Source organism: Marmota monax, unplaced genomic scaffold (assembly GCF_021218885.2).
Source record: "Marmota monax isolate L192 unplaced genomic scaffold, Marmota_monax_Labrador192_F-V1.1 WCK01_AAM20220418_F8-fsc00024, whole genome shotgun sequence".
Lineage (NCBI taxonomy): Eukaryota > Metazoa > Chordata > Mammalia > Rodentia > Sciuridae > Marmota > Marmota monax.
Window position 1 is genome coordinate 32,771,000 of NW_026695224.1, and position 25,309 is coordinate 32,796,308.

The 25,309-nt window shown below is 48.3% G+C and overlaps 1 protein-coding gene across 3 annotated transcripts in view; it reads right to left on the bottom strand.

The window, feature by feature from the left end:
• Positions 1 to 1,089: 1,089 nt before the first annotated feature.
• Positions 1,090 to 25,309, bottom strand: part of Mbtps1 (membrane bound transcription factor peptidase, site 1) — a 53,873-nt gene continuing 29,653 nt past the window's right edge. For 2 of the 3 annotated variants that reach the window (XM_046434305.1, XM_046434304.1), the window contains 12 exons: positions 20,628 to 20,772; positions 16,892 to 17,080; positions 16,242 to 16,414; positions 14,828 to 14,943; positions 14,067 to 14,223; positions 13,147 to 13,271; positions 12,389 to 12,466; positions 9,900 to 10,040; positions 8,023 to 8,154; positions 6,589 to 6,715; positions 3,334 to 3,464; positions 1,090 to 1,938 (listed from right to left, as the gene is read on the bottom strand). In XM_046434305.1, coding sequence (XP_046290261.1) covers positions 1,742 to 1,938; positions 3,334 to 3,464; positions 6,589 to 6,715; positions 8,023 to 8,154; positions 9,900 to 10,040; positions 12,389 to 12,466; positions 13,147 to 13,271; positions 14,067 to 14,223; positions 14,828 to 14,943; positions 16,242 to 16,414; positions 16,892 to 17,080; positions 20,628 to 20,772 — 1,711 coding nt within the window. In that variant the 3' untranslated portion in view covers positions 1,090 to 1,741. The remainder of the gene's footprint in view (positions 1,939 to 3,333; positions 3,465 to 6,588; positions 6,716 to 8,022; positions 8,155 to 9,899; positions 10,041 to 12,388; positions 12,467 to 13,146; positions 13,272 to 14,066; positions 14,224 to 14,827; positions 14,944 to 16,241; positions 16,415 to 16,891; positions 17,081 to 20,627; positions 20,773 to 25,309) is intronic. The other variant, XM_058576046.1, reaches the window with a different exon arrangement.

Sequence of the window (25,309 nt, forward strand, 5' to 3'; positions counted from 1 at the left end):
CTGCCAGACAGGGCCTCGTCCCCAGAGAGTCCCATCCCGCTGCCCTTCCCACTGCATCCTGCCTGCTCCGAGTGCTAGGGGTGTGCCGGAGCGGGGCAGCCCACACACGAGAGGACTGGTAGGGAGGCCAGAGCGCCACCACTGACAAGCAGGAGCCACTCTGAGATCCACTGCCAGCTGCTGCCCGTGAGCACGGCTGTGCTCAACACCAACAACCGGGAGGCCACCCGTGTTAGAGCACTCGCCTAGCATGTGCGAGGCCCTGGGTAAATCCTCACCACCACATAAAAAATAAAGATATTGAGTCTAACTACAACTAAAAAAAATAAATATTAAAAAAAGAAATGGGCCCAGGCTCTAAACAGACACCTCCCTGAGACCCGCAAGCCGACAGCCAGGAGCAAAGGAGCCCCAGGCCTCTCTTCAGGGAAACAAATCCAAACCACCTGAGACACCCCCGTGCGCCTGCAGCGTGGCGCTGACCAGAGAGAGGGAAACCCCAGTGCTGTGAGGAGGGCCGCTGGAAGGGCAGGAGGGCAGGTGGTGCCGGCGCCTCGGGAACAAGCCTGGCCGTTCCTCGAGAGTTCAGCAGAGCTTGATGGCTTCAGTCCCAGGCATGTGCCCAAGAGAAAGAGAAACACACCCCACAAAAACTGACCACGAACACTCCCAGCAGCGCCAGAGGGAAACCACCGAGTGCCCATCAGCAGCAGGTAGACGGGCAGACCGACCCACTGGGGGTGGAGGAGCGTTGAGGCACAAAAGGACAAAGTTTGACACATGACACACGAGAGCCTTGAGGACAGGACTCAGAGTCAAAGAAGCCAGTTGCAAGGACCACCTGTGAGTCACCCTGAGTTGGTGACAGCACACAGCACAGGGTTTCTTCTGGAATCTGACAGTGAATGGCGATGGCTGCCTAACTCAGCAAACCCCAGGACTCCCTGGACAGGGCACTTTAGAGTGGAAAGTCGTGTGGTCCGTGACTTAGCTCTCAGTAGAAAAACTCACAGGCCAACTGGCACCTGTTCCAGGTTGTTACCAGAGAGAAATGAGAAGAGGAGCCGGCAGGACACAGCGCTCTCCAGCTTCATATGGGTAATGCATATTTATTGAAAATTTTCTTCACCGACAATGGTGAAATCAAGACCCCAAATTACAAAACATGATGGCAATTGATACTTATAAAAATAAAGCAAAGGTCTGTGTTTCACAGATTTGTGCCAGTCTCCTTTGAACCTCAGTCAGAAAAGAGAGTGATTCCTTATGATGTCATAGTAAAAAACTGCATTCCATTGACAAAAAAATAGCTTTGCTTCCAAATAGCACAAGTCTTTAAAGTGACTTTCCCAACAATAAATATAGAAAATAGCCTTTAACCAGCTCAGCTTGGTGGCTGTCTCACGTAGTTAACAGGAGCTCTCCGCCGTCTTTGGTGCGCTCAGCTGCTGGTGAGCTGCTGGTGAGCTGCTGCCACTGCTGCTGCCGCCGCCGCGTCCCTCCTGCAGGGGTCCAGGTGTGAGGTGCATCAAGGTGTGCCACCAGGCCTGCACGGGACTCAGGAGGGGGGCCTGCGCGTGACCCAGGAGGGGGCCTGCAGACAGGACACTCTAACTGAGCTGCAACTGGAGGCTGGATCCTGCTGAAAGAGAAGCCTCTTGGGAAACCCTCCCAGGCTCTGCTTGCCCACCAGAGCCATCCTCAAAAACTCTTTGGCTTGCAGGCTCAGCCAGTCTGACCGTCACACTGATGGGGCCTTTGGTGGGTGAAACTGCTGCATGAGCTGGGGGCGCTTCACCCTGGGCTTCCTCCGCTTCGGCCTGCTCTTGGCCTTGTTGATTTGCACCACAAAGAAGGCCAGGACCACCATGGCTCCCAGGAAGGCAAACACGGGAATGGTCTGGCCCACCTCCTGGTTGTAGCGGCCAGGCATGATCCCTGCAGGAGGACAATGGAGAGTCAGCAGTGTCACAGAGCTACTGCCAAAGCCCTTTCTACAAGCCAGACTCCTCAGAAACCAACGGCTCTGATTTCATTAGCTGAGGAGCAGGACACACTTCACTTTTCAGCCTCCACTAAAGTGACCCAGGCCGTTAACAGATCATGGGAGAGAGAGGGGGGCAGCATGGCTCCCCAGTCAAGCAAAAGCACTCCTAGCAGAGGGCAGGGGGCTCTGGCCCCTCTTCCTGGGCTCACTACATAAGCCCAGGAACAAGCTTCGCTCCTGTCACAGCCTACAACAGTGGGGCCCAGACAGACATTTTGTGTCCCTAACAGCAACAGAAGATGGATCTCAGCCTTGATACAGGAAGGAAGAGGAAGGAAGCAAGGCAAAGAGCTGGGAAGGCCACACCCCCATTTCTAGGAAAGCCCTCCCAGGACAAGACATGGGTGAAAACCAAGAGTGGCCACTGCAGGACCCTTGGTTTAGAACGTCAATGACTCTGCAGCCATCGTCAGGGCACCCTGTGACCAACATGTGAGGCCCCCAGTATCCCAGGTTAGGCTGGACAAGACTGTGAGCCACCAACTAGTAAGACAGCATGGGTACAACACGCAGGAACGCCACGGTCACCACCACACACACGGAGGTGCCATCGGACAAGACGTGCTCTCTGTGGCAGCACAGGATCATTAATCTTCAGAAGTGAGGAACCTGTTCAGGTCGTGCGACCACAACTCAAGGGCACTCCTTCCTGATCCCAGGGGTTTCTGGTCAAGTCCTGAAACCCAGAAAACCCTGTTTGGAGCTAAGAGTCCTCGGGGAGACTGCAGGGGTTCATGGGGCAGAAGAATTGCCCATACTCAGCTGGAGTGATTTGGTACAGATCATCTCACTAAAGAAGAAGGACTTGTCCCGAGTATTCTATTCAGGTCAAAGGCACTGTATGGGGAGGACACAGGACACATCACCTTAGGGCACAGCCCAGCTCAGCTGACTGCCATCCTAGATATGGGAGGGCAGAGAACCAGAGACCTATGGCCAGCACAGCTGCTGCAAAACAGCGTAAGACAGGCTCCCTGGGTCCTGCTGGTTTGCACAGCTCTCATGAGTGTGCAAGTGACTCGGGAACATTTCAAGTGTATCACCTGGCCAGCACGAAAGAAACTGAGACTGGAACATCAATGAGGAATTTTCTAAGAGAAAGAGTAACACCTTCATCCTACAGACACACTTCTGGCTGACCCACACCACGAAGAAGACCAGGACTGCCATGGCTCCTGGAAAGGTAAAAGCAGGAGTGGCCTGTCCACCTCCTAGGGACAGGAGGAGACCATCTGGAACACGATACAGCAAGGTTCAGCACAAGGGCGAAGCACCTGAGGACTCACCTCCAGGAATGTCCCAGGCACCACTTTCTCCAGGGGACAAGGGTCGCACTTGTGGGCGATTTGATCGGAAGTTGGGTAACGCCACCTTGTCCAGGTCGATGGAGAGTAACTTCTGATGTTTCCAAAGATTGCTTCAGGGGAACAGATGAAAACAAGGATAAGCAACATGCCAGCCCAGGAAGCTCAGCCAGCACCTAAGCAGCAACAAGTTTCCCCCTCTACCTGCCTGACCACCGCTGCAGAGCAAGTGACCACTTCCAGGTCCTGAGAGAAACCACCATATGGTCCATGCTCTGAGCTCTCCGCGTTCTACTTGGTCTACAGTGCTGCCAACAGGAGCCCTTTCCTGCTTAAAACTGGAAACATTACCACACAACACAAGGACAGTCCAGATGGACCCCTGAAAGGAGCCAGGGATGGGGGGTGCTGAGGCTGAGGAGTGGTCATGGGTGGGTGCCTGGAGGCCTTCTGCTGCACTGGGTACCAAGCGTTGCTGGGTACAAAGCATTACAGTGGAGGGCACTCCAGGACCATGCACAGGGACTGGACAGACCAGTGCTGGGCACCAGCATGTCCTCAACAAAACCACCTGGGGTGAGAACTGGACAAGCACACAAGCCACCAACTAGTGAGAGAGCATGGACACAACACACAGGAACGCCACTTCCATGTGTGTGGTGGTGATCCTCAGACAAGATGTGCTCTCTGTAGTAGCACAGGATCGTTAATCTTCAGAAGTTGAGCAGCCCATTCAAGCAATGTGACCACCAACTCAAGAAGTCAGTGGCAGCCTGGGGCATGTGAGCACGTGTGAGGCATTGGGTTTGATCCTCAACACGACACAGAAAAAAAAATGCACAAAATAAAGGTATTGCATCCATCGATAACTAAAAAGAAAAAGAAGCCCGTGTCCAATCCCCAGCAACCAGCAGCAGACGGCACAGGTAGACACCGAGGTCCAAGGAAGGGCGTGGAGGGAAACTCCGTGCTGTTCTGGCTTCAGTGAGAGAGATGTTTGTAAATGACAAATTCTGTCTTTCTGCTGTCAGTGCATTTGGAAGCTGTCAGACAGTTTCTACTCTGGTCAAGTGAAGGTAAGGACACCTGGTCCCATGACAGCCACAGGGGAAGAGGAGTGTGGAGCCTACGCAGGTGGGGGGTGAGGAGAGGATGCCTAGGCAGGGCAGGGAGCCATCAGCGGCCCCAGCTGCTGGTGGCTGGGAAAGTGCCCACAGGTGCTGCAGCCGGTCTGTTTTATGTGACTTTGCAGCTGAGGGTTCACCAGTCTGAAAACTTAACCGACAAAAGTTATGGGATTAATGGCACTCGAGCCTCGGGTCTGTAGCTGGGTGTGTGAGGGCTGCACTGTCATCTAACAGTGATGTCCTGCCCTGGAGTTTAACCATCTGTGCTGGCACTTTCAGAGGCAGCAGAGGTGGGAACAGCACACTGGTGGAGGGGGAGGGTCCACCTTCAGTGGGGTCTCTCGTGGGGCTGACACTCCCAGAGTGGCTCTAGGAAAGGACACCGATGCCCAGTAAAGGAGAGAGAAATCCATCTTTCCGACAGATGGAAACCTGGCCTGGCCAGTGGCTGCCGGGGCTAGCTAACATTGGTCTCCCTCTCAGGGTTCAGAACATCTGTCTCCATCTCTGAGGACTGAGAATAAATTTCAACAGATGTGAAACATGAGATGAATATGAAGCAGGGCAATGGATTAAGGAGAAGGAATTGCTGGGAATGACAGACAACATCAAAGCCCAGCAGCTGCACGTGACCAACACCCTTGAGGGCAGTGTCTGATGACCACTTATGTGGCAGGCAGATACTAAGAAATTCTGTCACTCTTACGAGAGTCCTGAATGGCACTATGGAGAAAATTGAGTTTTCATAACTGTAGCCAGTACTGACTGTCCTCTGAGTGTAAATTTCTGACCATGTATGGAATATAAAGAATGCTACAATAATAGCAGGTTACAAAGAAAAAGGATGCAAAAATAGAAACATATCAAAAGTTTTAAATGATGGGATGTTAACTAGAATGGGAAGTACCCAGTAATTAAAGTTGAGGAAGAACTCTACGGCTCAGAAGACAGTGTGATGATTCTACCACTTTCTGGCTGTCTGTGGAGCCTGTTCTGAATGAAGGCATGTGGTCACTGAGTGGTGTATTACAGCACTCTGCTGGACGACAAGGTCACTGGGTGGTGTGTCAGAGCACTCTGCCATGACGACTAGGTCACTGGCTGGTTTATGAAAGCACTCTGCTATGGCAACTAGGAAAGCAGAGAGCGTTTCCACGCCTTCCTGCAGGTGTCCTCCTGCTCGTCAGTGTGGACAGTCACCTTCCATCTCTGGCTATGCCAAACCTGTCCATCACTGAGCGTACACGGTGGCAGCCTTGAGAATGGAGAAGGCAGGCAGGAGACTTCTGCAAAGGGAGTCCACGTCAGGGTGGGCAGCAGTGGCCAACGGGGGCCCCTACGTGGCGAGGAAAGGGCTCTGATGGCATCCCTGACACCTTGCCCACTGCACCACTGCAGAACCCACCCCCATTCTGAGGAGAAGCATCCTCATGTTGTCTTGCACAGGCAGGGATGTCCCAAAGAAAGAGAAGAGTTGGCCTGAGCTGGCCCAAGAGAGAAACAGCAGCAATACTCAAGTTCTGCAGCCAAAAGGAAACGAGGCAGATGAAGAGGCCAGACAGTGAGTGGGCGGAGCGCGGCTTCAGGCGGCCCTGGAGGAGCAGAGACCTGCAGACAGAGGCCAGGGCCGCTGTGGGACAGGGAGCCTCACCAGCCATGCCACCAGCACAGGACATGAATGGCACATGGCACTCTTTCTGGTCAGGCTGCCACAGCAGAACCCAGGCCGACGGGAAGCCTCTGCCCGTGAGGGCAGGAGAGAGACCTATCTGTTCCATAACCAACACCTGGAACAGGACGCACACCTGCCGCAGCCACCGACTCCCCACCGCAGGCCAGAGCTTCTGCTCCAGCACGGCTGTGAGCAGCTGTGAACAGGGCTGACAGGAGCACAGTCCCAACTCCCCAAGCACCTGCTACAGGACACCACAAAAGAGCACACCCTAAAGGCCAAGGTGAGGGCACATGCCATGCATAACCTTCAGCAAAAGCAAGCCAGGAAGTCGGATTTTCCAATAATGATGGCAGTAAAATTCCATTCTCTCTTGTAAGAAAAAAGGAATGAGTCACAAGCCCTGTGGAATAGGGAAAAGCACATGCAGACACTGACCTGGGTGCTGTCTCGTTCAAAGGCTGTGGCTTGGCCCAAGACAAGTGTGGACAGGCTGGCAGAGGCCGGGGTTTCGGGTCTCCCAAATGGGCCTCAAGAACTTTGGAGTACCGGTGCAGATGGTTTCCTGTGGTCAGCAGCAGTAGCAACAAAAAGGGGAACGAGCACTGTTATTAAAATGCAGGGAGAAGACACGGCTGTGGGAGCTGGTCTGTGGCTCCTGCCAGCAGCCTACGGTGCCTTGTTGGACCGCCCCCCACGAGCTTCGGGACCAGACCTGATGGGCAGCCCCCAGACAACACTCGCCTTCACTGGGAAGGGGAGCAGAGGAGTCTGCACAGTTCCCTTTAAATGGAACCATTCATACAAAGCACAGGCCAGTCAACCTCTGCTGACCATCACCACATGCACAAGGCCACCCTTGAAGACTCTATAACTAGAGATAGCTGCCACAGAAAAATCCTCTCTTCTGGAACAATTTCCTGGCAAAAAATAAAAGCGAAACACAAAAACAAACAAAGTGCTATAATTTTAAAGTTTTGTTTCTTAAATCTGCACCACCCAGTGCTGTACCACTAGCCACATGTGGCTACTGAAAACGGAAACAGGGTCTGTGTCTCCCACCTGAGTGAACACATCTGTGATGTGCTGGGCTAAGGAATATTACTAAAGCAAACTCCACTTTTCTTTTGACTGGGGCTTGAACCCAGGGGCACATTACCACTGAGCCACATCCCACCCCATTTAGTTTTTTTTCAGCAGTACTAAGAATTCCACGCAGGGCCTTGCGCGTGCTCCACCCCTGACCTTTTCTTTGTTGTATTGGAGAAACTACCCAGGCTGGCCTTGAACTTGCGATCCTCCTACTTCCCTGTCCTGAGTAGATGGGCTGCTTACTTTTCTCGTGTAGCTGCTACATATTTTTACATGGTCCCAGGACATGTCTATTGAGAGTGCTGGGGCAGCCAGAGTCTGTGGTGAACTGGCCTGATCCATGCAGCTCTGCTGGGGGCCCTTGGCTCTACCACACACCCGCCCCACGACCTGGGGCAACTACTTAACTTCTCTCAGCTCCCATTTCTTCATCTATAAACTGGTCGTAATAATATCTCCTTTCACAGGATTACTGGGAGGTATTAGTGAGCTAATCCTCCCTAGAGCACTGCAGTCTGGTGCCTGGTACCTAATGAGTGCTTATAAATGCTGGCGGCTATTCCTGCAGACCCCTGGAGCCAGCATGGCATCTGTGACAGTGAGCATGAACCAGGGCCAGGGGAGCATGGGTGAGATCCTGAACGCCCTCCATGCCCATCGACCCTGGAATCGCCAGGACGGACCATTACAGGTCAGTTGCGACCTGCTTGCCAACCAGCAGCATCCAGGACAAACCGCTGGTGGCAGCATTGAGTTTGGCCAGCTCCAACCTTCACTCACCTTCCATCCTCTCAGGTGTGGCTGAGCCAGCTCCACTGGGAGGGCGCTGCCGGTTCCCGGAGTGACTGAGGCTGGGAGGAGTCACCCCGTACGATGTGTACTGAAGGAGCGCGTCCAGAAGCCAAAAGCAATCTGTGGAGTCAGAAGCAAGCTGTTGAGGACTTTGCAGTTTTGTGGTGAAGATGGAAGCCAGGGCCTCACATGTGCTGGCAAGTGCTCTACACCCCCAGCCATGGCAATTATTTTTTAAAAAATAATTCTACAGGAAAATAAAAGAAAGCTAGCTCTCCAAAGGAGGGGAAAAACAGGCATGTAAAGGTCAGAAATCTAGGTCAAAGTAAAAGGGACACATCCCTGGCTTCCATTCTTGAGAAACATGAATCCACCTAAGGCACGAGCTGGCAGGCTCAGAGCAGTACCACTGCCATGGACAGGACCAACTGCCCAAGTGCCACCCTCGGCTCTGGGCCCCTCATGGATGAGGGCGGAATGGAGCTGGTTCCGAGACAGTGAGATGATGAGATGTCCACTACACACTGGACTCAAGAATAGTGGCTCCAGGTATAGGGTGTAGGAGCACAGGGGGCCGGCGCCTCTGTCAGCATCCTAGAGCACCCCTTAAGCAGGAAGTAGGTCTCCTAGAGCCTGCTGAACTGGCCTTTGAGTCAGTGGACCCAGCCAGATGGACAATACTTTTTCAGGGACATCTTGGACCAGGCTGTGAGCAGCTCCCATTCAGCGCCACTCCTTCCTCCGGAGGTTGCTGAAGCCCTGCAGCACTCAAGAGCTGGGATCTCTGGTCTTTCCTTGTGTCTGCCCACCTACTACATTAACACAGATGGGAACTACATGAGACTCGAGAGGGGAAGTCCCAGTAAATGCTTCCATCTCCTGGAAGAACACTTCTAGGCCATGCATGTCACCGTGAGAGAGCACACAGCGGTCATTTCACATTTAAGGATGTAGACATCCTCTCAGGTATTTAAATTTTGAATAAAGACTCTTACCAGTTGATCTCAGGTCTTAGAATCTCTGGAAATAAAAGCATTAATCTTCTTTTAACTGTGACTTTAACACTACTTTTGATTTTTAAAAAGACTAATTGTATTCTAAGGATTTACATAAAGGCCTGTGATTCAGTCACCCTCAACTGAAACCTGGAGGAAATGCCCGCGGAGCTGCTCGCCATCTGCAAGCACTGGCCCTAACCTGCCACCCTCCCACCCTGGTCTCCCTGCGTCAGAAGACTCGGTCTCAGTTCCGGCTCCATTACCATCTCACCAGGTGAAACAGGTTAACACTTTTGCCACTCTTTCTCCTTAATACATAAGAAAAAGACCAGTCTACGTCCAATCTTAAAACTCCATATTCAAAGATGCACCAAGAGGCTGAAAACGAAAGGAGGCTGCCTCCCCCACACACCTCATCCCTGAGGAGAGTAACTGGAGACCCGCCCTGACTAGGCTCACACAGCCTCTACCTGCATGTCCTAGGGAACAGCGACTGCAGGGCCTCCAGGCAACAGGGCTGAGAAGGCGGGAAGAGTGGTTCAGACCCGATCAGGGCACCTGCACATGCCGTGCCAGGGAGGGACACAAAACCCAGGGCGGCAAGGATGGGCAGAGCCTTGGTCACTCACATCAAGGGGCTCTCCACTAAATGCAGTGAGAAGGGAGGAGAGGTATCTTGGCCAGTAGAGGCAGTTTTGTTTTACTTACTAAATGTGCCCACACTTAGATACCTATCAAAACACTCCAGGCCGGCAAAGCGACTGGAATCCTAGCTGTCCTCACTCACGTTCACCCAGTAGAGCCTTATCTCTACCTCCCTAGGAACCCAGGGCATAAGGGCTGTGTGCCTGTTTACTTTCTTCTCACCCTTCTGTCGGTGACTGTCGTCCAAGCAATTGGAGTCTCCATACAGCACGACCCGGCCCCCACCCTCCGCTGGAATCTGATAAAGTCCCAAGATGGGGACATTTTCAACAATCGCGGTTTCCTGCTTTAAAACCTCCAATCCTGAAACAACACAACAATAATGACAGTTATTGTTGAGAAATGACTTTCCAGTTTCCAAAAACAATTTGTAAAATCTAATATTCAAACAAACAGAGCAAACTTTTTGGACAGGAAAGTGCCATCTTAAGCACCATCACTTTTGTTTTCAGTGAAATTCACTAATGTGTGTATTTCCATGCCCTCTTCTGTCATTTTGACTTAGATGGTGGCACATAATGTCTGTGCTCCTAAAGGTGTTACCTGTCCCTTTTCATCTTGAAATAACAAATGTTTCCTCTTCTTACTATGCTGGAAGCCTGCTGTCAGCCCTCATGTATAGGGGAAGCTGCCAACAGCTCATTCTATACCGAGGTGTCCATGAGTAGTCACATATACAGACACCAGTGTCTTCGGGCTTTGTGATTAAAAGCTAGGATGTTAATAAACATGATAACTAGTATTTAAAGTGTATGTCCACATATTTTCAATTTCAGTTTAGATGTTATATTAATTCCACAATTACAAACATTCCAACAGCAGAGCCTTCCTACCTTTCCCCAAGCAGATGACACAATTTAAAATGTTCAGTGACTCAAGAAGTAAAAATGGATAAACGCCAGGGGTGTCCATCATCAGTGGTCTCATGTAACTCACAGGATCTCTAAAGCAAAGGCTTTCCTTAGCACTAGAAAACGAATCCAGCACTTTCTGTGCTGACAACATCTCGAATGCCTGCAGCTACATAAAGAGTATCTGCTGCCCTCTGTGTATTTCACTAGGAGCTGACTGAAGAAAGCCTCTTTGGAGGGAGGGCACGACAAAGCAGGAAAACAGAAGAAATGGGGAAAACTGCACACTGCTTGCCATGTGACCTCATGGCTTGATAAGAGCTTTGTTTTTGATGATAGTCTTTTCTGCTCCAGCACCACAGGACTTCCAAAGGTGTCTTGGTTTTTATCCTTTTTCTAAAAGGCATCCTTTTCAAAGTCCTATTGTGAATCCAAAAAAGATCATTCAACTTAAAGCCAAGGCAACTGACTTTTATTTTCAGACTCTATCAGAACCTCCAAATAAAGTATGCATCCTTAAACCTACTTTTGACATTTCCCTCCCCTTGGAAAAAAAAAAAAAGAAAAGAAAAAGAAAAAAAACCCAAAATGAATGAACTGCCACAGGCAACAAGACCCTTAAGAAGAAAGCATGGCTTCTGCCCTGTGCCACACGCCTGGTGCCAGACATGACATGCCTGTGGGAGCTGCTTTTAGCAAGAATCTCCAACCCTCATGAACAGTGCCAAGCACTTGGGAAGATAGGATCATCATGTGCTTAAAATTAAAACTAACCCTAGGAAATACAGATCTGTGCACTGACTACCTGCCTTGACAAAAGATAAAAACCAAAACCAAAACACCTTCCAGGCAATACAGAAGTAAGTTCTACCTTCTAGCTGCAGACAGGTAAGCTGAGGAATTCTTCATTTTCCACTAATCAATCTGTCCCTAGCTCTCAACTGCAGGACTCTACAACAGCAGAGGCTGGTCACTCTGAAGAACAGTTATCAACCTGCAGGAGGAAACGGTCCCCTGGCACATCCTTACCAGCCTGCCACAAGGGACACACCACTTTCAACAAAGAGGAGTCATGTGGTTCAGAATCCCAGTTCCAGAGTGACAGCTGCAGGAAGGACGCCCTGGGTTCTGTTCACTGTCCTGCTTCTGGCACCTGGCCTTCAAAGGCAGCAGTGGCCCAGCTTGCCCTTCTCTTCCACACTCATCAGGGAGCCTGAACATCAAGCACCTGGTGGTCACAAAGACTAATGTGGAGCCTGTCTTGGGCCTCTTGGGTGCTGTCTGCGTGAGTGCAGCTGAAGCGAACTGAATGGGAACGCCACCTTGAAGGGGGCCTTAGAGCCACTCCATGATTATGGCTGTTTATCTTCACATAGCTAATAAGTTCACAACATGGTCAGACTCTTCCTGTAGTAATCTAGCAATCACAGAAGTAGAACAACTCACAGGCAATAATAAGCAGACACGTGCACCCCTCTCCTAAAGGAATTCCATTCCCTTTGCAGGGGTCACCACACACATACATTCAAATCATCAGTCGGAATCTGTCTCCCCGTCCTCTGCCTCCCTCCGCCTTCACGCCCTTCCCATGCCATGCGTGATGAGGTGCCAAGCAACAGCACTGCAGAAAGCGTGAAGAGGAACCAGAACGGCTGATGGGACTTCTCCGGGGGCGATGAATACACAATTTTGTGGATACACTAAAAATCACTGAATTGTGTGCATTTTGGAAGGTGTGTAAATCATATGCAATAAAGCTATTAGATAAAAAAGGAGAGAGGGAGGGAAAGGATCCTTTACCTTGGTCCTTGAAAGTCTGTGTTATCACCACGCCATCTTCTGGGAACTGAGCAATGCTGCACCCTGACGCGTAGTACACTAAAAAAACAGTTGTTCAGAGTTACAGGAGCAGACACACGAGAGGTTCAGCTGACAGCTACTAGCATACCCAAATGAACTCTTTAAGCATTATCTATTTTTTTTCAGATTGTTTTTATCTTACAAGAGAAGTTTCTGTACCTTACTACACTTAAAATAAGAAACCATCTCAAAATTCAAGTAAAAAAATACTATTAACGTGGCTTCTGCAGACAGATGTTAAGTCAGAGTAGGACTTGTAGGACCAGTAACAATAATGCTGAAAATGTTGTGCTAGAAACTAGAGCCAGAAGCTTCTCTCTGGAGAATGAAATGTGCAAAGTTGTTTCATAAACAAAATATTATAAATAACTGGGAACCTACAAGGTGTTTCCTATTGGATATCATGCAGCACCTAAAGACCCTCACAGGTAGCACTGAAACTAGGGATGCTCACAGGAAGGGTTTTCATTTCCAAAACCTGGACAAAATTGGAGTGGCTTATACACAGCTTTGCAGACACACTTTATGAAAAACACTGACAGTTCTTTCCACAGACTCCAATTTACTTAGGAAACCACATCATTCTCTCTCTCTGAAACTTAAGACTTCAAAGGCCTATGGCTTCTGCTCCTACAGCTCTGGTGGTAATGTACCCTCTTAAAACACGCGCACGCATGCGCACACAAACGCAGCCTTACTGTCATGATTTGCCAGGGCAAACTCCCCTTCATATAGGCCATCGCTGAACCCCATATTCCACACAGACAGCAGCTCATTCAGAGCCGGGATGTTGGCTCCTCCAGTATCTGGCATCCACCACTGCCTGGAAAAGTGTGACAGGCACAGAGAAGGCAGAAGGTCGAACACTGCAGGCACACTTCCCCTTTACACAACACAAGTGAACACCCCCGCCACAGTCCAATCCATCCATATACAAGCAAGCATCAAGTGAAACTATCAGCTTAACTGTGAATACTACAAACGTAACTGCTTCACCACGGTGCAGAACACATTAAAGCTTTATTTCATGAAATGAAAATCAGTACTTCATCAAAATGCACCACATACAATTGCTCAGCCTAGACCAAGCTGGAATCAATGAGGCAAAAGCGGTAAGAAAGCAGCTCATAGGCTGGGGATATAGCTCAGTTGGTAGAGTGCTTGCATTGTGTGCACAAGGCCCTGGGTTCAATCCCCAGCACTACCAAAAAAAAAAAAAAAAGTAGCTTATAAAAGTGTAAGTTACATTTAAAAAAATTCAAAATATAAGGATATTTCTAATATCCTAGGAATCCTCCATCAATAATTAACTAGATGGTCTCTTCAGATAACAGTTCCTTTGGTACATGTAAATGTGCATATTCAGAAACAGAGATGGGAGGATGAAAAGAACTAAATAGAAACTCGAAAACTCAAGTATGCAAGAACAAGAGGAAAGATGGAAATCCTCCAAGACGGGCACCTCGGGTCCATGAGCCTCTCACTTTACAGCCACGTGCTCCTGTGCCTACAGAGAGCTCTTCCCACCACAGTCTGCTACCTACAAAGACCAGTAACAGGATAGAGTTTAATTCCCCAAATGTCAAATTTCTATCCAAATAGCAGCTCCTATCATTACCTTGTGTTCTCATCGTAAAACTTCACTTTTCTCATAACAGAAGTGTTGTACCAGTCACTGAAGACAACCAGTGAAAGGCCATTGTCCACGTCCCTCCTCAACTTGGCGATCTCCTCAGGGAAGTACTCTTCTTCACTGTCCACCATCAGCAAAGTCCCTGCAACAAAGCCCAGATTCGATAATTGTCACTTCTGAACAGCAGGACACCAATGTTTTGGAAATGTGGTGTTTTCCTGGAGCCGTGCCTCAAGTTACTGATTTGCAACAGCTTGTTCTATGACACCTGTGCCACCAGGGAGGAGATGGAAACTAAGGATCAGGGCACAACCACGCACAGGGAGCAGCCAGCTGTGTGGTCTTTGATTTGCCTTTCTTCTTCAGAGAAACACCCAGCGCTTGTCTCGGAGGAACACCCACAGTGAGAAGGCTGTGGTTAGGAAAGCAGGGAGCACACGCTCAGGGAGAATATGGGCTACCTCCACAAAGGGAGACAGCCTGGTTTTTGTGGAAAAAAAAAAATACACTGCTGGTGGGGGGAATAACACTGCTAGAACTTATTTTAATTAAAAACAAAAAGACCACAAATGCCTGTCCTCCCCCCTTCGGCACTACTGTGCCGCTCGTCACTCAGAGTCTCACTCCCACTTGGCCTTGCTCCCCAGGCCCCCTTTATTGCCTATCACCGGAATTGAGGTCCACTGTCACACACGCACACACATGACTCCAGGGGAAGAGGCCTGGCTAGCACACGGGCTGCTCACCATACTGAGTGGCGTCGAAACACGTGAAGGGAGAGCCCAGGACCTCCACAAAGTAGCCCATGCTTCTCAGGTGCTGATACATGTCCCTGAAGTTGGTATGGATGTGGTCTCCATTCCTGGAAAGCAATAAGCCACTGCAGTAACATCTTCACTTGCCACCAAGGCCTGTCCAGCCACAGGGTTAGCTCAGGAGGCCCCCAGCATCCTGAGTGGAGGAGGCCTGAGGCGCCAGCAGCTGGCACAGGCCTCAGCCATCCTAGACCTGCCGACGACGCAGTCAACGGTAATGAGAGGAGGTCACGGGCCTGGCATGGCGCAGTGACAGTGAAATAAAGAAACAGTCAAAGAAAATTTTTTAAATATGCATGAAGCCTTGCCTTGGCAGTAGTATTTATGTAAATTGCTAGCAACCACCTGCATCTGACCATGAGCTGAGCATGCAGCCATGGAAACAGAGCTGGCGCAAGCTGCACAGGACAAGGGTATGACAACACGCAGCTAGCCTGGTGTCGCCTCTCCTCGCCCCCCGCCAAACATGCTCGCTTTCCCTCTGCATGTTCTGGGTGCGCGGTCTGTCCAAACCCCACAGATAAACCCAGGCCCGCCTGGGCCCCTCGGCCCTCAGACTCCACCTGCCCACAGTGCCCTGCATGCAGCAGGCCCACAGGCCCCTACCGCTCTGCCAGCCCCCTCATCCTCCACTACTCGTCTCAGGCTCAGACCCCCAAGTCTAAAAGGCAAAATGATCCTGTAAGTCCTGTAAGTCACGGTGGTCAGATCTCTGAATGCTTCTCCTGGCTCCAGCTTGCCCCAAGGAGCCTGAACTCCTCTACTTCACACTAATGTGCAGGTGAGCCTGGGCCAAGATCAGCTCAGCTGCTCTGCAGGGCATCGGGAGTGAGGCAAGGATGTACAAGGGGCCAGGGGCGGGCTAGGCAGGTCATACCATGTGAACTTGGGCGTGGCCAGGTGAACAAGTCTGAGTGGCTGGTTACTGGAGAGTTTGAAGCAAACCATGACAGTTCATGTTTATAGAGGATGATCATGTCTGCCACATGAGGAATGGCATTCGGGGGAGCATGGGGACCATTAGCAGGCATCAACAAGTATGTGGACTCAGCTGGACACAGAGAAGGCCACATGTAAAGGACTGGGGTGCAAACTAAAAGGGTTCAGATCTAGTCTGCCCTTGACTCAGTGGGAGAAATCTGATAAGGAAAAGCAACTGAGGATGACCTTGAGTTTTTACTGTGCAATTGTTTTAATTGTATTTGTAAACATTTTAAAGGTGACAAAGGTATCCTGGGGCACAACTAGGACCCTCAACTGTGGCAGGAACAAGGTGCCCAGCCCTGGTGTGGAAGGAGGGACAGGGTGGAGGTGCCAAGAGCACCTGGCCTGGGGAGCTGCTTACCAGTCCAGAGGATCGTTCTTCATCCTTAGGTTGTCCCTGGGGAAATAGCCAGGGGGGTAGCGGAGGTTGTGGTACTGATCCCAGAGGACTCTCTTGCTCCGAGGAGGTGTAGGAATTATCTTCACCTTCACTGGGAGTTTCACCGTTGAAGTCTGTTCTGCACCACTTTTTGACTTCAAAAGAAACAAACAAAAACTCTTGAAATATCCCATCCCAGGAAAAACTATCAAGTGTTCAGGGTCAAAAATTTTGTTTCTAGCACCAGTTTAACCCAAATGATCTGAATAAGACCATCTGCACCAACAAACACCGGAGGCAACATTCATGTGTCACAACCAATACCCTCAAACTCTCCAGGGCTGAAGATTAAAATGAAGGCACAGTGTTCCTGAAAACTACTAGAGGGGAGGAGCCCGTGTTTCTTCCTCGGAAAGACCCACTTCTGATGTGCTCCTCTGGAGCCTGAAATCCAGCACGAGGTCTCTCTGCTGGCACAGCGGCTCAAGAATCACAGCCCTGTTTCTGAACTTAGAGGCTCTCCTACCTGTGAACTTGAAACCACGACCCTGGGCATTATGCCGGTTTCTCCCTTCCTGGCAGGGAATGGGAAAAGGTAAAGAGAAACGTGCCATGTCCTGGCCTGTCCTTACTTCTGTCTCTGCTGGGGACGCCACGGTGATCATGACATGGCCCTGGGCGATACCTTCCCAGGAAGCTGCCTTCTTCGTCACAGAGATGGAGATGGCCAGGTAGCCTGACCAAGGCCATAACACCGAGGAGTAAGAGAAAGCGACTTCAATGTTGTCTCCATTCTGCGGTAAGTAGGGCTGCCAGTCAGGCTGCAGGACAAGAGACAGGCTGGGGCTGAAGTGAGACAGACAGACAGACAGACAGACCTCCACTCCTACATTACCCAATTGGCTTTTGAGAAATACTTCACTTAATTAGGCAAAATGAAATTAATGAATAGAGAAGCAGCCTGTGGGTCTGGAAGATATGCAGTAGAAAGTCCAGAAACCACTATTTTGGAGTCTCCAATTTATGGAGATGTTTCCCCACCATATAAAAACAGGTGACAGTGCCGCAGTCCAGGACAGGACACAGCCTCCTTCCCATTCTCCTTCCCCCACATTTCAGGAAGGGGTTAATGCTCTCAGGACTCTTTCATACCACCACTTCTGCTAGTAAGATGCAGAAATCATTTTTGCAAATTGTATCAAAATTACTTAGACGTTCACCTCTTGACCTAGTAACTTTGCCTGTAAGACCCAATGTTGCATGTCTAATATTTTAGATTCCAGTGGGGTTTTTTTTGTTTTTTTTAAACAAACAAAACGTCCAGTAAAGGGGCCATTTTGCTTGTTACTTAAAGATATTTCCATAGTTATATCCATCCCATTGGATTTAATTGAATTTGTTAAAGAATGGGTGAGTCCAAAGTGGGTTGATATGTACTGGTATCTAAAGCGTATTTAAAATTCACTTAAAAAGCAACATAGACTAATTGTGTTATAGAAAGGAATACAAAACACATAATTGGCTGTTGCCTGCATATGAATATTTACATAACAGGAAAGAGACTGAAGTCCAGGTGCCTCTTTTCAGAGAAACAAGCTTCCTCAAGGTATACTAGGGAGAGTTCATTTTTTTCTTTTTGTATTTTCTGATTTTAAAAATACATTTGAATGTATTTTTAAAGAAATAAATGAAAAATTAATGTTGAAAATAGTTTATGGCTTGTTGGAAAACACTGTATATTTACTGTCTTTCTACTGTTCAGTGTTCAGTTTTCCTCACTTTGTAGCTCCACAAAATATTCTAGTCCTTAATAAAGGGAAAAACTTTCATTTCTTAAAAAAGATAAAAAATAAAAACTGGGATGACATATCAAAGAACTTTGATAAACAACTTTGATCTGATTAGAGAATTTATATAAAGAAAACATTCCACCTTCAGGTTAGATACCCATTTGTTGCACACGAAAAGAATCACACTAATTCAGAGAAATCAAAAGTCAAGGATGCCAAGCACCCTAATCACACCCCATGGCCTGCACGGGCAGCTGGAGAAGGGCACTGCAGTTGTAGGGCCACTGCCCAGCTGTCCCTCCGGGGTGGGAGGAGGCACAGCAGGAGGCAGGAGGCAACCACCTGGAAGACACAAGCACCTGCTCCTCCACCAGCCGGGTTTCTACAAAACCAAACCACTCATCTTCCTCCTGTTCCACAGAGCAAGAATGAAGCCCACGTCAATTGGCATTTTAAAAAAATTCTCGAAAAGAAAATTATTTGCCAGCTAGAGCATCACAGAATGTGAGGAAGAAAGAATGCTCTTGGGGTCACTGGCCAGCAAATGAGAAAAGGTAACTTTCTTCCATCTCTCCTAGCACATGTAAATTAACACAGATGAAAATTTAGCAATCACATTAAAGGAAAATCAGAACAAATTTAAAATTGAAATTTTATCTCTCTGTAGGTGTAAGTTTCTAATCTTTGAAACAGAAGCAATCACAAAAGATGAAAATTCAACTAAATCAAAATAAAAAACTTACAGAAGCAAAAACAAACAAATAAATAAAACCCCACCACAATAAGGAATACTGAAGTGCAGCCAGGCAGGACTTCCCACATGTTCTCCACAACAGGAAGACCTGCTAAGACTGACAAGGGAAATCCCAATTCCAGTAGAAAAACAGGCCAAGGAAATGAAGAAGCAATGCTCAAAGGAAATAAATCAGCAAATATACCCGAGAGTTCCACCTCGGGAACGGCTGAGAAGTGCCTCGTGCACAGCATCCCCTCAGAATGTCGAGTGGAAACCGAGCCACCTAGGAAGCCAAGGCACACCCATTCCAACAGATGGGCAGTGGGCACACACACACCAGAGCACTGATCAGCCCTGAAAGGGAATGGGGCCTTGAAAACAAGCTCAAAGAAGCCCCTCAGGGAAAGGCAGTGCTACATGCCACCATTCAACTGTGGGTAAACTGATGGCTGGCTGCCTGGAGGCTGAGGCGAGGCAGCAGGGAGTGACTGCTAATGGGTACACTTTTTGTTGTTTTGGGGTTTTGTTTGTTTTTGGTACTGGGGATTAAACCCAAGGGTACTCTACCACTGGCCATATCTCCAGCCCTTTTTACTTTCTGAGACAGGGCCTCGCTAAGCTGCTGAGGCTAGCCTTGAACTTGATCCTCCTGCCTCCACCTCCCCAGTCGCTGGGATGACAAGCATGCCCATCGCACCTGGCTGGCACAGTTTCTTTTTTCATTTTTTTTTTTAGTTGTAGATGGACACAATACCTTCATTTTATTTGTTTTTATTTTTATGTAGTGCTGGGGATCGAACCCAGTGCCTCATGTATGCTAAGTAAGCACTCTACCACTAAGCCACAACCCCGACCCATGGCACAGTTTCTTTATGGAGTGATGGGCATGTTCTAGAATGAGATATTGGCACAACCTTGTGAAAATACTAAAACCCACCAAAATGCATAATTTAGAAGGGTAAACTTTATGGTATATTAATTATATATCAACTTTTAAAACTCATGAAATGCAAAAATAAAAAGATGTACCACCAGTTGCAGGCACAGGAGAAACATCCTCCCCTTAATGCCATGAGCAGCAGTCTAAGCCAGTGGAACTCTCTTGGAAAGGAAGTGGTTACATGTGCCAAGAAATATAACAATGTTCACACCCTCTGATTCAAAATTCCAATCCAGGGAGTTTATGTTAAGAAAATAATTCAGGAGAAAAGAAAAGCATACATGCAAAGATAGTGAAATATTTACAGCTGAAGGCCTCCTGCTATCCCCCCAAGGGGAAACGGGGAACAAATTATAGTCTACCAACTTGAGATAATGCCAAACAAGCATTGAAAGTATACTGGTACACTTAAAGAAGGAAATGTCTGCCTACCATTCAAAGGTCATGAAAATATGTACTTCCGACAAGGGCTAGGGAAGAGAGCCCTCAACAGTGGCTGCTAGTGCGCTGGGGCTGGAAGGGAGAGCTCTGCTCTCTTCCTTGCCCCTTACTGTTGTGATAATGTCGACACAGGAAAGAGTCAAAATCTTATAAAAGCAAAATTCAAAATAAAGACCATACATTCTAAATAGGAAGGCTCACTTATGCTTATTAAGGAATAAAATAATCACAAGTGTGCCTGTAAATCACAGGAGCCAAACTCAGAGGAAAAAAGGGAAATTTGTTTCTTTATGTTCTGACTTCCTGCAAAGACTTAGGGTCTGGCAAATCACTACCTGTGATAGCTTTGTCACCTGAGACAGGTGAAGAGTATCTTTCCTTTCTTAACTTCGAAAGAGAAAACTAAGAGCTCAAGGCCTGGGCCCTGTCTAAGTCACCACCAAGTCAGAGAGAAGTTTCACCTTATCCACGATTCTTCCTGTGACTCCCATGCCGTTGAGGATGGTGACGTTAACAATGGTCGGCATTCCTCCATAGTAGATGGGCTGGGAGCAATAGGGCCACATGTAGGGACACTCAGTCAGGTCGATGTAGCTGGGGCTCAAACTGAAACAAGGGAAGAGGGTTAGAGAGACCACACTAGAGAGTGGAGGCGAAGCAGAGCCGGACAGGACACAGTAGAGGGCCTGCCTGCAGCACTGCCCTGGCTGGCTTCTGGGACCTGGCTGTGTTGCTGAGGCTGCTGTGAGGCCTGCTGGACTGTCGTACGATCGGCTGGCAGAGAAGAGTGTGTGACCGGCCCCAAAGGAAACCTTGGACTTGAATCTCAAGGGGGCTTCCCAGGAAGAAATGTGTACATGGTGGATGCACTTGGCTACTGGGGCGGGGGCGACTCTCTAAGACCTGGCCTGGGGGGCAGGCCAGGAGGAGGAGCTTAGGAAGGCCAAGCTGTATTTCTGCAGACTCCCTGACCCGAGCTGTCCCTTTCCCTCACATGTGTCCTCTGCATCCTTGCTGCACTGCTGGCAGAATCTGAGCTGGCGTGGCCCTGGGGCCTGGAGGGAACTGCTGCACGAGTGCTCCTGCGCTTCTGCCTGTTTCCCAGTCCCCTCACCTGGAATGAACCTGTGCAGGGTCAGCGCCACTCCTAGCACAGAACCAGTGTCACCTATGCACAGGTAAGAGGACGGCAGGAAGCCAGTGCTTCAGAAATGACCCGAGATGACCTCCCTGGAAGGCCAGGCGTTTGTGGACCTGCCCATCGAGCTGCACGGTGTGTGGCGGCACGGGCTCTGCTCAGCTTCTTCATCTAAGGATGGCTACCTAGCTCAAAGGTCAACCACACAAACAGGGCTGTATCAGCTCACTATAACAAAGATTATCTGGGCCCAGTAAATACAAAGCCAAGACAAATCCAAACAATGTCTTTAGGGATACTATGAGTTTCATAGGCAGTTATAATCTGCACGTGTCACTTTCAGTCATTTAAAACAGACACCACTTAATTCCAAAAATCCTGACGGCTGGCCACATGGCTACAATCGCACAAGTCAGCAGAGTGCCTGCTCCAGCTGACATGCTTGTGAACTTCACTGGCACCTATGCTCTGTAAACAGTGTAAGCCAACTAATAAAATCCAACTAAGAAACTGTTTTTAGCCAACAGAATTCAACACCACATTAAGAGAATAATATTATAAAAATGCAGTGGGATTTATTTCAGGAGTGTGAGACTGGTTTGGTATTAGGAAGTCATTAATATCACAAGCCAGATTAGTAGTTCTAAACTATTCATAAAGATTCCTTTATAGATGCTGGAAAAGCCTACAGCACTCAATGCATAGTCCTGACAAAAAACACTCAAGAAAATGGCAAGTGGGGCTGGGGATGTGGCTCAAGCGGTAGCACGCTCGCCTGGCATGCGTGCGGCCCGGGTTCGATCCTCAGCACCACACACAAACGAAGATGTTGTGTCCGCCGAGAACTAAAAAATAAATATTAAAAAAAAAAAAAAGAAAGAAAATGGCAAGTGATGGGATGTTCTACCATAACTGATGCACAACCCTGATCAGAAAGCCAGCGTCTTCCTTGATGGAGGGACACAAGAGGCATTTCCACTGACAACAACAACACAGGGAGCCAACAGTCTCCAGTGAGATGTAACCTCTGCCGAAGGTATTAGCATTGAAAGGTGCCAGAAGAAACCCTAACAGGCTGTGGACTGGCTGAGGAAGACAGACGACCGTCTCTACTCCATAGTGTGTCAGTGTGCCTGGCAGACCCGAGAGAATCAATAGTAAAACCGATTCAAACAGTAATTCACAGGAAAGCAGGACATAAAATTAACATGAAGTAATAAAAACCACAGTTAGAGGATATAATAACAACAAAAAGCTTAAATACTTGAACTTACCAAAAAATGTGCAAAACCTATGGGCAGACAGCTGCAAACCCAGAAGACACACAAGCCTTGAATGAACAGAGACATCCTCTGTCCTCAGACAAAATTATTCAGCATCAAAAAATATCAATTCTTGGTTCATTTAAAACTTGATAAAATCCAAAGTGCCAACAAGCTTCTGTTATGGATTTTGATAAGGCGATATGAAAATTCACATGAAGGAACAAAGCATTCAAGAAAAGCCAAGAAAAAAGTGAACACACCACTAGGAACCAGGCCCTGAAGTGAACTGGAAAGTCTTCACCACCGGACAGTTGGGGGGGGGGGCAGAGGGTGGAAGGAGCGAACCCAGGGGCATGCCAGTACACATCAGTTTACAACATGAGGAAGACAGCACCTCAAATCCCTGACACAGGGTGAACTCTTTAACAAATGGACCTGCAACAAGTGGTTGGACACTTGGCAAAAGACACAATTAGATCCGCATGTCACAAAACGTACAACAGTCTCCAAATGGATCAGGGACTCTCAAGTAAACAGAAGAAAGCAAACAAGTATCAGAAGATGGGCAAGAGTCCCTTTCACTCAATAAAGAAAAAGGACCCAAGGTCAGGGGCAGCAGCAATTCGAAGCACTAACAAATCTGACTAAGAAAAAAATAAGAAAAACTAGCCACGTGTGGTGGTACACACCTGTAATTACAGTTACTCAAGAGACTAGACCAGGAGGATTGTCAAGTTTAAGTCCAGACTGAGCAACTTAGTGAGTCCCCATTTCAAAAAACAAAAACAAAAACAAACATATGTAGGTATTTTAAAAATGTGTGCCTATATACACAGACACACACATACACATATGTATGAGTATGGGGTGGTGTGGGGATGCGCTCAGGGGTAGAGCACTTGCTAGCATATTTGAAGCCCTGGGTTCAATCCCCAGCACTGTAAAAACCAGAGAGGGAGGAAAGGAGGGAAAGGGGAAGTACTGGGGAATGAAATGGGGCAAGTTATGTCACATGCACACATGAACCTGTCACAATGAACCCCACTATTAGGTATAATTGCAATGCATAACAATATTTTTTAAAGCCGCCCCCCACCCCCGACCAAAAAAAAAAATTACCAACATGGCAAAAAAAAAAAAAACACCCTTATGTAAATTCAAAAACAAAATCCCAATAAACTGGGAGACAGATCTACGACATGTATCACTGACCAAGGGTCACTGTCTCTAATAAAGGACTTAAAAATGGAGGGTACAACACAGCCTCAGAACAATAGGAAGAGAAATGAATGACAATTCGCAAGGAAGATGGAGAAATGCCCTGAGCACAGACTTCATTTAATGTCCCCCACTCCTAACCAAACAACTGCGTATTAAAACAACTCTGGGGAGTCACCACTCATCTGTCAGATGGGCAAACAGTAACCAACGTGAAGCTTTGGGAATTCTCACACTGCTGGTGGAATAATCTGGCACCTGCCTGTAATCCCAGCGACTGAGGAGACTGAAGCAGGAGGTCTGCAAATTCTAAGCCAGCCTCCGCAACTTAATGAGACCCTGTCTCAAAAAAAAAAAGAAAAAAGAAAAATAGTATGGGGATATAGCTCAGTTATAAAGCACCCTTGGGTTCAATCTCCAGTACAAAAAACCACATACAAAACAAAAGCGGAGACAAACATTGTAACAAAGCTACCTCTACACCTGACTCTGACCCGTGCACAGGTGAGTGCTGCATCGAAAATGGCACAGTCACACGGCACTGCTGTCAGGGCGCAAGCTGGGAACCAAGAGCTGGCAGCGCTTTCCAGGATCCTAGGAGGTGGAAAAGTGACAAGACACTGTGACACTGCGGCTCTTCTACTCACCTGCTCACTTGTGCGAAAGGAGTTGAAGAAGGAACAAAAACCTGCCTGCCTGTTACAGAGGTGTGTGGAAGAGGGAAGGACATGGAAGGACATGGTACTGCTTCACATGCCCAGCCACTTGCTGAAATCTACCAGGAGGTGGGGAAATCCAAAAGGAACCTGAAGGCTGGGGCTGTAGCTCAGCAGCAGAGCGCTCGCCTAGCACGCGTGAGGTTCGATCCTCAGCACCACGTAAAAATAAATAAAATAAAGGCATTCTGTCCATCTACAAAATTTTTTTATTTAAAAAAAATATCGATTTTAAAAAAAATAAAGGAACCCAAATGCTACAATGTGCCTGAACAGCAAAGACCTAAGTAACCCTGGAAAACCGCTTGACCCAATTCTGTAAGGGTGAAGTTAAAATGCACCATATACAAGGACTGTACTCTAGTTAGTAATGGTATTTACAAGATACGGGTCAGTAATTCTTTTTAAAACTATTCAATACGTGCCTAGTAGGACTCAGCAAACACATCAGTACAACTGTGTAAGAGAGCCAGGCTTCTCACTGTGGGGGGAAGGGGTAATGAACCAGAAAGGGAAGGCTGAGAAGCACGCGAGTGTTGGGTAGAGTCAGGAAACAGCACAGACACGTTTCCACTATACACACAGATGGTGTCTGCACACATGTGCACCCCCTGGCCCGCCCTTGGTCCTCCAAATACCATCCTCTTACTGAAGTAAAGAACTGTCACCATGCTGGAGTGTGGAAATGCATGATGGGATGTCCACTGCCAAAATGAAAACAAGATGGAGACATACGCCAAGGAGACACAGACACACTGAAAGCAGCTACCACCAGCCAGATCTGGAGCAATCTGAACAAACAAAAC